This window comes from Zootoca vivipara, chromosome Z2, assembly GCF_965207765.1.
Source record: "Zootoca vivipara chromosome Z2, rZooViv2.hap1.1, whole genome shotgun sequence".
In the NCBI taxonomy this organism is placed as follows: Eukaryota; Metazoa; Chordata; class Lepidosauria; order Squamata; family Lacertidae; genus Zootoca; species Zootoca vivipara.
The window spans coordinates 35,209,853-35,227,657 of record NC_142585.1 but is presented as its reverse complement, the minus strand read 5'-3'; the positions used below and the strand labels follow the sequence as shown (position 1 = coordinate 35,227,657).

Genomic DNA, 17,805 nt, shown 5'->3' with positions numbered 1-17,805 from the left:
CCTCATACAAACCAACCTGGACCCTGCACTTACCATCTGAGGCTGTTCTCTATTTCCCCCCTCCCAGAGAGGTTCGGAGGGTGGCAAAGAACAGGCCTTTTCTGTGGTGACTCCCCGACTATGGAATGCTCTCCCCAGAGAGGTTCACCGGGCGCCATCATTACATGTCTTTAGGCACCAGGCAAAAACATTCCTATTTACCCAGGCCTACGACTATTAAATAATCTATGGCATGTAAAAGTGTGAGGGAGAGGACTGTTATGATGATTACCTTATTATTATGCTGTCTGTTAATATGCTTTTTACTTTGTTTCTATCATTGATATTCTTTGTTTTTAATGCTATACTCCACCCTGGGATCTTTTGATAAAGGGTGGTATATAGATTGAAATAATAATAATAATAATAATAATAATAATAATAATAATAATACTCTGTGGAGCTGTTGAAGGGATCTTGACCCAGGACCCTTCATCCCTTTCCCAACCTAGATAGCTGGCTATGGGACGGCATAGTGTTCTCTAGCACAGGGTCCAGATTCTGAGGAGTTAGATCTGCATTCCTAGGTGTCCTGTATTCCTTCCTCCCACCCCCTTCAGCTTAATGTTCCATAGAGCTGGTGCCTGATAATTATTTTTTAATGAATGCTCCTATAAATTTCCCACATTATAAATGTGTTTATTTTTCTCCCAGCCCTGATTCTTTGTGTCCCCGCACCCCACCAATGTTCGCCTTGCTCAGAGTAGACCCGTTGAGATTAATGGGCATGGCTAACTTCGGTTCATTCATTCAAGGCATCTACTCCAAGTAGAACATACGGTAATTGCAGGCAACTGTTACAATAAGATGGCATTTTTTTATATTTTTAAAAAAGCAAAATTGACTAAGAAGATGGAATTTTTGAGGAAAGGGGGGGGGAGACTTTGCTTTTGCTCGGTGTTGAGAATCAAACTCAATAGCTGCTTCAACCCCAAATATAAAGATCTGCTTTTATGATCCACTTTTCAGAACTATTTTTGTGGAGAATTCACAGGCCAACCTTCCAACGCTCAAGAAACAGATAGTGCTGACTGGCTCAAGGAAGTCACGGGGACTCATTTCCGCTTGCTAAACTGATGAACAAGAGGAGGCTCCTGGCATGCATGATGTTTGTATATGAGCCACATCCAAAAGCCTCAGCCAACCCACTGTCCAAAACCCTAGAAGAAAAGAAAAGAAAAGAAAAGAAAAGAAAAGAAAAGAAAAGAAAAGAAAGCCATGGTCTGCCTGAACAGTCCAAACAATGCCAGAAGAGAAAGAATAAAAAATCTGGATGGGGAAAAATGTGCCATTGATCCCTGGGGAACTGGGACAAAAGGTTAAGGAACTTGACCAAGTCCAAATTAACAAGTGGTGACAAAGTTGAAAACTGAATCCTGAGCTCTAATTTCCAAAGGAAGAGTATAGCTATATTACCAATTCCTCACACTATTGGTATGGATTTTTTTAAGGTTGTCTTTTCACTTTGAAATATTGTGCAAGGCTTTTTTTAAGGTCTTGTGCTGATCTTAAGGTCACTGCACATGTCCCAAAGAATATATGTGAAGTTAAAAAATGTAGAAGGCCAACAGAAGTGAAGTTAAAATGATGCAAATAAAATATCTGCATCAAAAAGGAAGAATTAAAAAACTAACTAACAGCACTACCCCTAAGACACACGTACATATAACCTTTCTGGATCAATTGATGCAAATCTCTCTTCTTCAAAGGCCCGTATGGCTTCATCCTCTCCTCTGAAAAGCAACCTCTTGGGCTGCTCCCGGCAAGAAAGAAGCCCAAGGCACAGATACGTGGTTTTGTTAGCAGATTGTCAGTGAGCTCTCATCAGTTTCCAACCATAAATGGAAGAGAATCGGACACACTTTTTGTACATTGTAGTTAATAAAAATCACCTGGTTTGAAAGTTACAAAGAAATTGCTTAAAGAATAAGCTTCTTCTTTGATGCCGTCAACCCCACCCCCAACAGCTCCCCCTACCCCTCATGCAAGGACTAAAACCATCAAGTGGAGGCTAACTCTGGGGAAGGGCCCTCTGAAGTCCTCCAGCCCAGTCCCCTATCAATGCAGCTGGCCCCTCTCTGAAAAAGCACAAGCACAATTGAACAGAGGCTTAGGCAAAGTGAATCTGGAGTTAAGAATACTGCTTTTGTGGAGCCCTCCTGACAGATCAACTACTCCCTCTCCTCCCTCCCCCCAAATGACCCTGCAGCTCTGAACTCACCTTCCAAGTAGCAGCTGGATGATGAAGAGAGACCCTTTTTCGACTTGCAACCCACTAATTTCAGGCAGATCTCCAACATTTTCATTGGTTAGAGCAAGGCCCTTGGTTTTGTAGGCTTGCTGTCTCCTCCCCTCCTCCTCCTCTTCTCCTCTGGAAAACTTCACACAAAAGTTCCCTCCGGTACATACACACATAAAAAGGCTACAAATCCAGCCTTCATTAAAAAACTGTTAACTGAAGAAGTCAAAGCAGTGGATCATCCATTTTTGATGATTCTTTGATTTTTCTATTATGATGAATTACTCCAAATGAGAGCTCCCAAATTTTGCCATCCCACTTTCCAGCTCCGTCCTACATCCAACTCAAGCAGAGGCTGCATACATTGAACTGCCAACAAAGGGCCCCCTTCAGGCTTTGGTTGTCTGACTTTGTGACATCAGAAAAGGAACGCCCATCCCATGTTAACCCTTCATGGCTCTGCTTTCCAAGGAGAGGAGGGGAGGGGTGAAACTAACAATTTCGGTTTCTTTCTGAGTTTCTCACTTTCTAAATCCTAAATCCAGTTCTCCACACTTCTGCAGCGATCTGCAATTGTGAAAGTTCATCAGTGTTTTAGGGTCAGTATCTCCTAACGTACTCATTTTTGTATGCAGTTTTGACCAATACCAGACACATTTTTGCAAAGCTATTCTCCCTAGTTAATGCATTTTTGTATATTATCTTCATTAATGTATACATATTTTTCTAATTTGTGCATTTTTGTTTTTATTACTTATTTATTGCATTTATATCTCACCTTTCCCCCCTCAAGGAGCTCAAGGTTATATATCTCCTCATTCAATCCCCACATCAACCCTATGAGGTAGGTGAGGCTGAGAGGCAGTGACTAGCCCAAGGTTACCAAGTGGGGATTTGAACTCTGGTCTCTCCCAGGTCCTAGTCTGACACTAACCACTATACCACACTGGCTCTTTATTAATACTTATTGCTTGCATGGAGAACATGGTTGCAAAATTCAGAAGAGTGTGCATTCTGAAAGATCTTGCATTGGTGCAACAAGCATGCACTGGTCAGCTTCTTATTGAAAGGCTAACGAAACTGAAATTCTCCCCCCCCTCTTCACTAGAAAAGGGTCAGCCGAGACTCTACAGGTGGTGGCCTCAGCCCTTTAGAAATTCTTAAGGGGCGGGTAGTGGGTAGGCATGTTTAAACAACTTTCTGTTGCTTTCTAGCTTCACAGCAGCATGAGAGAGAAATTCTCAGATTTTTTTCTGGAGATGGTAAAACAGAACTCAAAGACAACAGAAGTGATAATACAGTGAGAATATAGAAGCTAATCCTAATGGAAGCCAGGAGATTCATCTGCTCCCCCCCCCAAAAAAAAAACTATGCTGAAAGAAAGGAGTCCATATTAGGAACATTAAGACCAGTCCTATAGGATCAAGCCAATGGCTCCTCTAGTCCAGCCTCCTGTGCTCACAGTGGCCAACCAGGTGCCCCTATAGGAAGCCCTCAAGCAGGACCTGAGTGCAACAGCACTCTGCCTCTCCTGCACTTTCCAGCAACTGAAATTCAGATTTATTACCACCTCCAACTGCAGAGGCAGAGCATAGCCAGCGTAGCTCATAAGCCATTGATGACCTTATCCTCCTCCACAAATTTGCCCAACCCTCTTCTGAAGCTGTCAAAGTTGGTGGGCATCACTGCCTCCTTTGGGAATGGGTGTGTTGTGTGAAGAAGTCCTTTCTTTTATTAAATAAATGAATCTTTCTCATTAACCTGTCTCTGCTATCCATGAGATTTAACCTTGCTATACATATTTAGTGTGGTACTCATCCACTCGCTACTCTACCGCTGGACAGATTTTATTCTGTAAGAGGTATATAAATTCCTCCTGCCAACCTAGCAGTTCGAAAGCACATCAAAGTGCAAGTAGATAAATAGGTACCGCTCTGACGGGAAGGTAAACAGTGTTTTCATGTGCTGCTGTGGTTTGCCGGAAGCAGCTTAGTCATGCTGGCCACATGACCCGGAAGCTGTCTGTGGACCAACACCGGCTCCCTTGGCCTATAGAGTGAGATGAGTGCCGCAACCCCAGAGTCATCCACGACTGGACCTAACGGTCAGGGGTCCCTTTACCTTTATATAAATTAAATAATAATAATAGTCATGATCCAGCCACAAACTGGTAGACACCACCAGTGCTTCTCATAGAGGCTGACAAATAGCCCCCTGCAAAGGCCCTTACAGTGGTACCTCTACTTACGAATGACTTGACACAAATGTTTCTACTTACGAATGGAGCTCCATCCGCCACCTTGGATGCTGTTTAGATAGGATGTTTTCTACTTATGAATTTTTAGATAGGGTTGCTTTGTCTTACGAATTTTTTCTCCCAATGCATTCCTATGGGATTAGACTTACAAATTTTTTCGACTTACGAATGTGCGTTCAGAACACATTAAATTCGTAAGTAGATGTACCACTGATATATGTCACCTTGTGCCTGGCCTATCTTCAAAATGGCACCCATGGGCACAGTGACATGATTGAGATCTTTCCCCGGGTGCCCTCGGTGTCTCTGAGCCCCACCCTACTCACTGCCTCCCTTGGTCATGAGATGGAGAGAGCAGTTGCCACTTTTCTCCTATGAAAAGCGCATAGAGCTGAAGGAGGAAATTGGAGGAGTGATGCTCCTTTCAACTCCCTCTTTCAACTCTATGTGGTTCTCAGGGCTTCTTTGACTGGTGGCTGACTGATGGATTGATTGATTGATTGATTGAATCTAAAGCCCACCTTTTTCTCCAAGGATCCCAAGGTGGTGTACATAGTTCTCCCCCTCCTCATTTAATCCCCATTCCACCCCTGAGAGGGTGAGAGGCAATAGCTGTGAAAGTGTGTTAATTCATTAATTCATTCATTCATTCAACTTATACATCACCCTATACCCAGAGGTTTCAGGGCGGTTCACAACAAGACCACAACATATAAAATCAAACCAAAAGCGGGAACCCAATATATTGATTAAATAAATTGATTGAATAAATTATTTGAGTGAGGATTCAATCCCTGGTCTCTAGTATGACATACTAACTGTTCATTCTTCTGGATCCAGTTTTCATCCAGATATCTTTGAAAAGCTAAGTATGTGTCTGTTTGTATGTGAAAGAGAGTGAGCACACTTTCTCCCTTTCTGTCTGTCTGAGCAGGTGGGTTAATCTGGGTGGGGAAAGTGACCAGAGAGAGTGGACCCCACAGCACTGGTCCAAAAACCTATAGTGGAAATGTTATGTTATGTTATGGGAAACCATAACATTTTTCAAATAATGCTTTGTCAACAGCAGGGAGAGGTTAAACTAAACTAAACTAAAAACAAAACAAAACTGAATATTATGTAACACAGAGCATGGGGCAATCCTGACCCTCCCAAGTTGGGGGCAGCAGTTCTGGGAAATTGCAGCATAGTCACATTGCAGGGAGTATCACAAGAGCATATCCTGAAACTGAGCAATTCTGACCCCTCCTGCTTTCCATAGCATGAGGTCTGTCTACTGCTGCAGCTGCAGGAATGCAGAATTCCATAAGAATTCCAGTGGAATTACTAAATGGGATTACTAAGACTGCCCCTATTAACACTCAAGAGAGGGACAACAAGGTTAACACACTCCATGCCGAAGAAAGGAGGATGAGCAGGAAATCTGAATTTTGTGCTTCGATGCCAGCTTCTCCTTCTTAAAGAGCCTCACAGCTCCCGCCCCTCAAGCTCAAATTAGAGCGATAAAACCAGGAGGGAAAATTTGGTTTCCACCACTTGCAAAACCAAAAAAATCTAGGATGGGTGGGTCTCTTTGATATTCCAGATTTCCTTTTCGAGAGCACAGATATTTCCATCTGCTACTTGCATGCTGAATCCAGGGTTGCTTCAGATTCTCTGTTTTCACAACAGATTCAGACATACAGAGATGTTGGGCATGTGATCCCACTTCTGCCAACTAGTCTATTCCTAACTTTTGTGTCATAGCCACTAGAGGTAAGCCTCAGCTGAGAAGGGCCATAGGTTAGTGCTGAATCAGGCCAATGGCCCTTCTAGTCCAGCATCCTCTTCTCACAGCAGACAACCAGATGCCCATTAAGGGCAACCTGCAAGCAGGACCTGAGTGCAACATTCTCCCTTTCCTGTGTTTTCCAGCAACTGGTATTCAAAAGCATTGCTGCCTCAACTATGGAGGCAGAGAGTAGACATCATGACTAGTAGCCGTTGATAGTCCTCTACTCCATGGATTTGTCTAATCCTCTTTTAAAGCCATTCAAGTTGGTGGCTATCACTGCCTCTTCTCGGAGAGAGTTCCATAGTTTAACAATATGCTGCATGAAGAAGTCCTTTATTTTATCTGTCCTGAATATTCCAGTGCTCAGCTTCATTGAATGCCCACAAGTGTTAAGAGAGAGGGAGAAAAAATTTTCTCTATCCACTTTCTCCATGCCAGGCATAATTTTATAAACTTCTGTCATGTAATCTCTTAGTCGTCTTTTTTTGTAGACTAAAAAGCCACAAACGCTGCAAATTTTCCTTGCAGAGGAGTCACTCCATCCACTTGATCATTTGGGTTGCCCTTTTCCTTGACATACCCTGTTACAGAGAGCAGCACTCTTCACAAAATAACTCCTCCAAGTGGGGAGGAAACAGTTAATAAAAGCCTTCTTCCAGAGTTAAGAGGACCAAGCCTGAGCGATCAAATTACATCTGAGGAGGGAGAAGAAGTGGAAGAAGAAGAAAAGGAATAGAAAATATATGCCCGAACTTTTGCACAAAGTGTTAGACACAGCAGGGATGCGGCTTAAACAAGGAATAAGCCATTATTTCTCCAGAGTTGTCTTGAGGGCAGTTGAAAGAAGCCCCCCACACAAACACATACACACAAACTTGCCAGCTCAGATCTTTTCAGATGCATTTTGACTGAAGGGTGTACAATGAAACATCCCCTGCTCTCCATGTCCCCCTCTCCCAGCTTCCAAAACAACAGTTGCAAGAATTATTAGGGAATAAAAGCACCCTTCCCAAACCCACATTTAATGAGGAGCCCCTTTTCATCCCAAAAGGTTATCCAAACAAACATTCAGCCGGGGAAACGGATCCAGCAGAGCAGTTTTGCTTGATCCAAGCACATCTTGGAAAACAAAATCTTGGATGACATCAGGATGCAAGCGAAGGCCCCAGGCCTGGAGTGGAGTGGGTGTAAAAACATAAGTGCCTTGCTAGATTAGGCTAAAGGGAGCCAACCACATGCCCCAATGGGAAGCTTAAAAGGTGGACGGACATAAGTGCACAACTGCAACACTCTCCCCACTTTCTATTCCTTCAGCTGGTATTCCAATGCATTGCTGGCCCCTAACAGGGGAGGCAGAACAAAGGAAGAGCTTTGCTGCTAGATCAGGCCAAAGCGGGCAACCTAGCGTAGCATCCTGTTCTCACAGTGGCCAACCAAATACCCCAATGGAAAGCCTGCAAGCAGAATCAGAACACAACACTCTCCCCACTTGTGATTCCCAAAAACTGGTGTTCAGAGGCACACTGCCTCTGACAGTGGAGGTAGAACATAACAGCTCTGTGGCATCAGAGCAAAGGCACATCTAGTCCAGCATCCTCTCCTCACAGTGGTGAACCAGATGCCTCAATGGGAAGCCCACAAGCAGGGCATGAGTGCAAAAGCAACACCCTCCCCATCGGTGATTCCCAGGAACTGGCATTCAGAAGTATCACTGTCTCTAACAGTGCAGATGGAACATGGCCATCGGGCACCATGGATTTGCCAACAGAAATGGTGTCAAGGTCCTCCTGTCTTCCACAGATCCCACTTCCTGCTGAGCTCAGCCTAACCCTGGCAGGTTCCTCCGGTCTCCGCAGGACTCCTCTCTCAGTGCTGGACTTGCCTCTCTTTCTGTCTTGAGTTGCAAACAGCTGAGAAAATATTCACATTCTTACATATCCTAGAAGGTGCTTTGCTTCTCTCTTCTGAAGCCTACTTGAAAATCGGGGGTAGGGTTTGCATTTAATATATATTTTTGTTTTAAGAGCTGCAGCTTTGCTTCTGATGAACTACAGCACATGAAAAGTGCCACAAGATTCATTGTGTTAAAGGGGGGGGGGAGAGAGAGCCATAAGGACTGTGGCATTAAGTCAGGGATGGGGAACCTTGTGTCTGTGGCCCAAATGTGGCCCCTCAACACTCTCTATTTGGCCCTCAGTACTCTCCCCAGGCCACATGCCCTCCCTGCTTTGCACCCAGAGTGTTGTTGGGGCTTTCTGGCTGACTGGATTGCAGTCCTTGCACTCAGTGATCTTGCTTGCCTGGATTTATTTTATTTTATTATTTTATTTTATTAAATACATGGTTTACCCCTCCCCCTGCTACCCTCACAATAACCCTAAGAGGCAGTGACTGGGCACAATGTTACCCAATGAGATTCATGAGTGAATGTGAGGATTTGAACCCTGGTCTCTCCCAGGTCCTAGTTTGACACTCTAACTGCTACACCACCCTGGCTATTGTTGGATAGAGAAGGATGTGAGTGTGTATTATTATTTATTATTTATACCCCGCCCATCTGGCTGGGTTTCCCAGCCACTCTGGGCGGCTTACAACAGAAAAATGAAATAAAACAATTAAACATTAAAAGCCTCCCTAAACAGGGCTGCCTTCAGATGTCTTCTAAAAATCTGGTAGCTGTTTTTCTCTTTGACCTTCGATGGGAGGGTGTTCCACAGGGCGGGCGCCACTACCGAGAAGGCCCTCTGCCTGGTTCCCTGTAACTTGTCTTCTTGCAGCGAGGGAACCGCCAGAAAGCCCTCAGCACTGGACCTCAGTGTCTGGGCAGAATGGTGGGGGTGGAGATGCTCCTTCAGGTATACTGGACCGAGGCCGTTTAGGGCTTTAAAGGTCAGCACCAACACTTTGAACTGTGCTCGGAAACGTACTGGGAGCCAATGTTAGGACCGGTGTTATGTGGTCTCGGCAGCCGCTCCCAGTCACCAGTCTAGCTGCCACATTCTGGATTAATTGCAGTTTCCAGGTCATCTTCAAAGGTGTAGAAATTAGCCTGCCACAGAAAGGTAAAATTTGCATTCACTGCTCTGCTCACTTTTGCCTCTGATCCTCCTGACCCCTGGCATGTGGCCTTCACAAGGTTTCCCAGAAAGAAATGTGGCCCTTAAGTGTATAAAATTTACCTTAAGTGTATAAAAGCTTTCCCTGCCCCTGCGGTGAGCCACCCTGCCAAAATTGTAGCGGGTTTCCAGGGCTCATTGATGCACAGTCAAGTTAAGGTCAGCAGGTGATGGGAACATAAGAGCCCTGCTGGATCATGCCAATGGTTTCGTTTAGTCCAGCATCCAGCACTCACAGTAGACACCTATGGAAGCCCACAAAAAGGACCCAAAAGCAACAGCAACACTCTCCCAACTTGTGATTCTGAGCAATGGTAGAAGTATACTGTCTCTGACAGTGGAAATAGAATGTAAGAAGAGCCTGGCTGCTCCATCAGGGCAAGAGCCAATCTAGTCCAGCATCGTGTTCTTACCTGGCCAACCAGATACTCCAGTAGCAAGCCCACAAGCAGGACCAAATAGCAAGAGCACTCAATTCAGTAGCATTACTGTCTCTGATCGTGGAGGCAGAGTATAACCATCACAGCTACCGTAGTAGTCATAGATACTCTGTTCCTTCAATCCTCTTTTAAAGTCATCCCTGCTGCCTCCTGTGGGAGTGAGTTCCACAGTTTATGTGCTGAATGAAGAAGAACTTCATATTATTTGTCCTGAATCTTCCAACATTCAGCTTCATTGGGTGTCCACAAGTTCTAGTGTTAGGATAGAGGGATAAAAAGTTTTTCTCCACTCTCTCTGCATCAAGCAAAATTTTATACACTTCCATCATATCTCCTCTTACTTGCCTTCTCTCTAAACTAAAAAGTTCCAGGCAATGACAGTGAGAAAAGTTCCACTGAACCGCAAAAGCTCATACAGGATAAACACAACAAATAACTTTGACTTTTGTCAAGAAAATTGCTTCTTTGGAATGCTGAGCCTTTCTCTCCTCTCATCACGTTTCATGGGAGATGAGCCAGAAAATAGCTGTAGAAAACACAGTATCCAATGCACTTGGGGGCTAAGAATATTTCGTCATGTGATACGAGTGCACACAAAGCTGTGTCCCATGGTATTGTTGTTTTTTAATCAAACTTGCCTCCCACCACATCACACCTTCCTAGAGAAATTACAGGGCTCAATTTTACACTTTATTCAGAGGCTACAAAGCCATCCCTTGCTCTGTGGCGATTTTTAGATTCAGGATTTAAGAGCTCGTCTTTACTGCAGATCCTACCTTGCTCATTTTGTGCCTCGTGTTCAGATCAACAACTACCTTCTTTCCATTCTGCCTTGGTCAGACTCCACCTGGAGTCCTGTGTCCAGTTCTGGGCACCCTAGTTTAAGAAAGATATAGGCAAGCTGGAAGTTGTGTAGAGGAGGGTGACCAAGATGATGAAGAGTCTGGAAATAAAGCCTTGTGAGTAATGGTTGAGGGAGTTTGGCATGTTTAGCATGGATAAGAGAAGACTGAGAAGAGTTATGATTGTTGTTTAGTCGTTTAGTCCGACTCTTCATGACCCCATGGACCAGAGCACGCCAGGCACTCCTGTCTTCCACTGCCTCCCGCAGTTTGGTTAGACTCATGTTGCTGGCTTCGAGAACACTGTCCAGCGATCTCGTCCTCTGTCGTCCCCTTCTCCTTGTGCCCTCCATCTTTCCCAACATCAGGGTCTTTTCCAGATAGTCTTCTCTTCTCATGAGGTGGCCAAAGTATTGGAGCCTCAGCTTCACGATCTGTCCTTCCAGTCAGCACTCAGGGCTGATTTCCTTAAGAATGGATAGGTTTGATCTTCTCGCAGTCCATGGGACTCTCAAGAGTCTCCTCCAGCACCATAATTCAAAAGCATCAATTCTTCGGCAATCAGCCTTCTTTATGATCCAGCTCTCACTTCCATACATCACTACTGAGAAAACTATAGCTTTAACTATACAGACCTTTGTTGGCAAGGTGATGTCTCTGCTTTTTAAGATGCTGTCTAGGTTTGTCATTGCTTTTCTCCCAAGAAGCAAGCGTCTTTTAATTTTGTGACTGCTGTCACCATCTGCAGTAATCATGGAACCCAAAAAAGTAAAATCTCTTACTGCCTCCATTTCTTCCCCTTCTACTTGCCAGGAGGTGATGGGACCAGTGGCCATGATCTTAGTATATTTGATGCTGAGCTTCAGACAATATTTTGCGCTCTCCTCTTTCACCCTCATTAAAAGGTTCTCTAATTCCTCCTCACTTTCTGCCATCAAGGTTGTGTCATCAGCATATCTGATATTTCTTCCGGCAATCTTAATTCCATCTTGGGATTCACCAGTCCAGTCTTTCGCATGATGAATTCTGCATATACGTTAAATAAGCAGGGAGATAATACACAGCCTTGTCATACTCCTTTCCCAATTTTGAACCAATCAGTTATTCCATGTCCCATTCTAACTATAGCTTCTTGTCCCACATAGAGATTTCTCAGGAGACAGATGAGATGATCAGGCACTCCCATTTCTTTAAGAACTTGCCATAGTTTGCTGTGGTCGACACAGTCAAATGCTTCTGTGTAGTCAATGAAGCAGAAATAGATGTTTTTCTGGAACTCTCCAGCTTTCTCCATAATCCAGCACATGTTTGCAATTCGGTCTCTGGTTCCTCTGCCCCTTCGAAATCCAGCTTGCACTTCTGGGAGTTCTCGGTCCACATACTGCTTAAGCCTGCCTTGTAGAATTTTGAGCATAACCTTGCGTGTGAAATGAGCGCAATTGTGCGGTAGTTAGAGCATTCTTTGGCACTGCCCTTCTTTGGGATTGGGATGTAGACTGATCTTCTCCAATCCTCTGGCCACTGCTGAGTTTTCCAAACTTGCTGGCATATTGAGTGTAGCACCTTAACAGCATCATCTTTTAAAATTTTAAATAGTTCAGCTGGAATATCATCACTTCCACTGGCCTTGTTATTAGCAGTGCTTTCTAAGGCCCATTTGACTTCACCCCTTCATAGATCACTGCCTTGTCGTGGCAAAGGGGCTTGAATAACTCAGGGAAGCTATGAGCTATGCTATGCAGGGCCACCCAAGATGGGCAGGTCATAGTTGAGAGTTTAGACGAAATGTGTTCCACCTGGAGCAGGAACTGGCAACCCACTCCAGTATCCCTGCCCAAAAAATGCCATGGACAAAGACAACAGAGTTATGATAGCCATCTTCAAATATCTAAATGACTGTCACGTGGAATATGGAGCAAGCTTTTCTTTCCTGCTCCTGAGCATAGGATTCAAATTACAAGAAAGGAAATCCCGAACTTTCTGACAGAAAGACATCTTGGAAGGTGATGCATTCTCCTACGTTGGGGGTTTATAAGCAGAGGTTGGATGGCCATCTGTTAGGGATTCATTAGTTGTGATTCCTGCACTGCAGGGAACTGGGCTATATGACCCTGGGTTCCCTTCCAACTCTATGGGATATGCTGGTCAGGGAAATGACTGAGGAAGGTGGTAGAGTGGCTTCACTCTGGATTTTGGTCCATCAAGCCAATGTAGTTGTCAACTGAAGAAATAAAACTCCAATTTTAATTTATTTATTTATTTATTAAGGATGCAGAGGAGGAAATCCAGAGTTATGAAAGCCTGGCTGCTATTCTGCTAAGCCCCTGTTGCCTCACCTCATATCCTTTATTTAAAAGGCTCTATTACCTGGAAGTTGGCCAATGAGGATATTCCATGTGTGAAACACCCTGCCTCAGGACTTCTTAAAAGGAGATTTATGAAAGGAGCTTGAGTGATTCCATTTTAAACATGCTCCCAGTCCTCTTCCTCCCCACCCCCTGCCCCAAAAAAGCAGGGGGGGGGAGGGAACCCATAAAGGCAAATGGAAGACTCCAAGGCATCAAAGAGGTTGGAAGGGGAGAGAAAAAACAGGGTTTTGCTAAGCGTGAAATGGCCAACACATTTTTAAGATATGAAGTTAAAAAAAAACAACCTCAAGCCATAGATAACATTCCATTCATATACCCAACCCAGTGAAATCAATGAGGGAAGTGATTCATGGATTTAAGCAACAACTCATTTAAAAGACATCAGAGGTGCCCACAGATTCTTAGGCATTTAGAGCCACGTCATAGAGTTCATTGCCATGCAAATTGCTCACAACAGTTTATGATGAGGACAATGATGATGATGATGACAACAACGATCTGGTGGTGGTTGTGGTGGTTTTAAACATTTTTTTTGCCTCAGCTCTTCAGTCAGAAAGCTTCCCAGAATGTTTTACATACATTCAGAAAAAAAGGTGAGGGAGACAGTCCCAGCCCCAGCAGCTTACAATCTAAAATATGCAATACCAAAAAGAAAAAAAGAAAGGGATGAGGAGGGCAGTGGGGAAATGATGCAATGGTGTCTCGACCTGTTGGTCAGCTCAGCAGCAACTGCTACTGCCAGATTCTCTTTGGATTCTGTACAAGAACTGGGGAGATGGGGGATTCCAAGGTGCTTGGATCCTCAAGGAAACCCTTGCACCTCTTGGCTGATGAAAACTAGCAGGGAGATGACAGCTGGCTAGGCCAGGGAAATTATTAGTGCCTCCTAGAGAGAGGGGCCTGTTGCCAATCTCCCCTTCATGGGCAAGGTGCTTTTGGAGGAAACTGATACATTTCAATCGGAGTTTAGGCCCAGTTTGGACACAGAAAATGCTTTGGTCAGTCTACATGATGACCTCTGTCGGAAGAGAGGCAGGGGAAATGTGTCCCTGTTAATTCTCTTCATCATCTCAGTGGCTTTTGATACTATCGACCATGAGATCCTTCTGGGGCAGCTATTCCAAGTTAGGGGTGGGTGGCACCATTTTGCAGTGGTTCCAGTCCTACTTGGATGGTTACTTACAGAGGATGTTGCTTGGGAAGTGCTCTTCGGCCACATGGAGCCCTTAATGTGGGGGTTACTCTAGGTTCAATTTTATCCCCTATGCTGTTTAACATCTACATGAAACCACTGAGTGGAGTCAACCAGAGTTCTGTAGTACATAGTCAGCAATATGCAACACATAGCTTTACTTCTCCTTTACATCTGCAAGTGAGGCAGTGGATGTGCCGGACTGTGGTCCTGGCTCAGTAATAGACTGGATGAGAGCCAACAAGTTGAAGTTCAATCTAGATAAGACTGAGGCTTTTAGTGGCTGGTTCCCTAGACCAGATGGATGAGAGACTGCCAGCTCTTGATTACACTCCCCTTGAAGGAGTGGCTACACAGCTTGGGAGTCCTTCTGGGTCCTTTGCTGTCGCTTGAGGCTCAGTTGACCTCAGTGGCGCAGAGTGCCTTCCATCAGTTTCAACTGGTGGCCCAGCTGCGTCCCATCTGGACTGGGACAGCTTAACTTCTGTTATCTTTGTCCTGGTAACCTCTAGGTTAATTACTGCAATATATTATATGTGGGGCTGTCTCTGAAGACAGTTCGGAAACTTCAGCTTCTGCAGAATTCTATGGCCAGAATTCTGGCTCACCAGGGCAAAACAGTCTGAGCATATAACACTGATCCTGAATCACTGGCTGCCAATTACTTTCCAGGCACAATTCAAAATGCTGGTTTTGACCTATAAAGCCTTAAATGGTTCAGGACTACAATACCTCAAGGACCGCCTCTCCCCATATGAACTGACATGGACCCTGCGATCAACATCTAACTTCTTGGTATACCTCCTCCATGAGAGGTTCGGAGGTTGGCAACAGAAGAATGGGCCTTTCCTGTGGAGGCTCCCCACCAAGGGCGTACCCACCACGGGGCAAGTTAGGGCAGCTGCCCTACTCTAGAAGCCAGCTGCCCCCCCCCACAAGGGCGTACCCACCGCGGGGCAAGTGGGGGCCGCAGGCTGCCCCTCCCTAGAAGCAGGGCTGGTGGGGAGAGGCGGAGCACAGCCCGGCGGAGCGCAAGTTCGCCATTCCCGCTGCGCCGCGCCGCACCCTCCCTCCAGCTCCCCGGCGCGCCCTCAGGCAAGGCCAAGCACGGCGGGGAACCAGGGAGCACGGCGCGGTGGGCGGGAACGCCGAACTCGCGCTCCGCTGGGCTGGGCTCCGCCTCCGCCCACCAGCCCTGCTTCGAGGGAGGGGCACAGCCCGGGAGAGCACAAGTTCGCCGTTCCCGCCCGCCACGCTGCACCCTCCCTCCAGCTCCCCGTCGCGCCCTCAGGCAAGGCCAAGCGCGGCGGGGAACCAGAGAGCGCGGCGGGCGGGAACGCCAAACTCGCGCTCCGCTGGGCTGGGCTGGGCTCTGTCTCCGCCCACCAGCCCTGCTTCTAGGGAGGGGCACAGCCCAGCGGAGCGCGAGTTCGCCGTTCCCGCCCGTCGCGCCGCGCTCTCCCTCCAGCTCCCCGTCACGCCCTCAGGCAAAGCCATGCACGGCGGGGAACCAGGGAGCGCGGCAGGGGGGCCTTCCTGCCCTGGCGAACTCCTGCCTTGCTGCCCCCTTTCCTGGCGCAGCGGCGGCTTTCCTCTCTGTGACAAAGGCGCCCGCCTTTGGCCAGGGTCTTTTCGATTGGGCCATCACGAGGCAGTGGGAGGAGCTTGGCTCCGTCATCTGCCCGCATGCAAAACCGTGCAGGGGTCGGCAGTTGCTGAGAACAGGGTCGCAAGGAGAGAGGGGCGTCTGCGCGGTTCCAGATCTCTCTTTCTCTCTCTCTCTCTCTCTATCTCTCTCTCAATCTCCCAGCTGGAGGGAGGTCGCGCCACGGTGCGCTCTGTCGGGCTGTGCTCCGCCTCTGCCCATCAGCCCGGCGCCTCTGACTGCACTTTCCCCGCCCACTTTGTGGCCCCTCCCCTTCCGTGCCTTGGCCCCTCCCCTTGCCCCCCCCTAGTTTTGATCCTGGGTACGCCCATGCTCCCCACTTATGGGATGCTCTGCCCAAGGAGGCTCTGCCTGGTGCCTTTGTTACATATCTTTTGACACCAGGCAAAAACATTCTTCTTCTCCCAGGCATTTGGCTAATTGAACAATCTATGGCACTGTGGGTTAAACCACAGAGCCTAGGGCTTGCCGATCAGAAGGTCAGCGGTTTGAATCCCCGTGACGGGGTGAGCTCCCGTTGCTCGGTCCCTGCTCCTGCCAACCTAGCAGTTCAAAAGCACATCAAAGTGCAAGTAGATAAATAGGTACCGCTCCAGCGGGAAGGTAAACGGTGTTTCCGTGCGCTGCTCTGGTTCGCCAGAAGCGGCTTAGTCATGCTGGCCACATGACCCGGAAGCTGTATGCCGGCTCCCTCGGCCAATAAAGCGAGATGAGCGCCGCAATCCCAGATTCGTCCGCGATTGGACCTAATGGTCAGGGGTCCCTTTACCTTTACCTTTACCTTTATGGCCTTTTAAACTGCTTTGGTTTCTTACTATGTTACGCGTGTTTTGTTTCTGTATCCATCTTGTGATCCTTGGATGAAGAGCGGAATAGAAAATTTAAAAATAAATAAAGACAGACAGACATATTACAACAGAAGAAGAGCCTGCAAGCAGGACCTGAATGCAACATCCCCTCTCCAACTGCTGCTCCCTTCATCTGGGATTCAAAGGTAGACTGCCCGTGGGCATGGAAGTTCTGCTATCACAATAGATCTCTTTAGATGAGCCAGGCCAAAGGGAGCCTATCTGATTCAGCATCCTGTTCTCACAGTGGCCACCAGATACCCCAACAGGCAGCTCAAAAGCAGGACCTGAACACCACAGCACCATACCCCTCACTTGAAATTCCCAGAAACTGGCATTCAGAAGTATACTACCTTCAACAGTGGAGGCAGAGCATTGCCATGATGGCTAGCAGCCTTTGATAACCTTAAAGGTAAAGGTAAAGGGACCCCTGACCATTAGGTCCAGTCGTGACCGACTTTGGGGTTGCGGCAGTCATCTTGCTCTATTGGCCGAGGGAGCCGGCATTTGTCCGCAGACAGTTTTTCCGTGTGATGTAGCCAGCATGACTAAGCCGCTTCTGGCGAACCAGAGCAGTGCACAGAAACGCCGTTTACCTTCCCGCCAGAGTGGTACCTATTTATCCACTTGCACTTTGACGTGCTTTCGAACTGTAGCTGGGACTTGCACTTTGACGTGCTTTTGAACTGTTAGCTGGGACCAAGCAACGGGAGCTCACCCCGTCACAGGGATTCAAACTGCCAGCCTTCTGATCGGCAAGCCCTAGGCTCTGTGGTTTAACCTACTGCACCACCTGCGTCCCTTGATAACCTTATCCTCCCTCTTTAAAAGCCCTCCAAGCTGGTGGCCATCCTTACATCTTGAGGGAGCAAATTCCACCCTGTAACTCTGCGCTGTGTGAATAAACACTTTCCTTTGTCTTTCCTGAATGCTCAACTTTCAGCTTCCAACTTCCAGCTTCCTCGAATGCCCCTTGAGAGGAACGTGTTATCAAGAGAAAGCCCAACTGGAAATGCTCCATCA

The 17,805-nt window shown here is 46.6% G+C and overlaps 1 protein-coding gene across 2 annotated transcripts in view; it reads right to left on the bottom strand.

Moving 5' to 3' along the window:
• Nucleotides 1-17,805, bottom strand: part of ABL1 (ABL proto-oncogene 1, non-receptor tyrosine kinase) — a 117,713-nt gene that overhangs the window by 60,106 nt on the left and 39,802 nt on the right. The window contains exon 1 of one of the 2 annotated variants that reach the window (XM_035112972.3): nt 2,261-2,649. The exons of the other annotated variant lie outside the window; for it this stretch is intronic. Coding sequence (XP_034968863.3) covers nt 2,261-2,345 — 85 coding nt within the window. The 5' untranslated portion in view covers nt 2,346-2,649. Of the gene's footprint in view, nt 1-2,260; nt 2,650-17,805 lie in introns of those variants that run through there. 2 annotated transcript variants of the gene reach the window in all.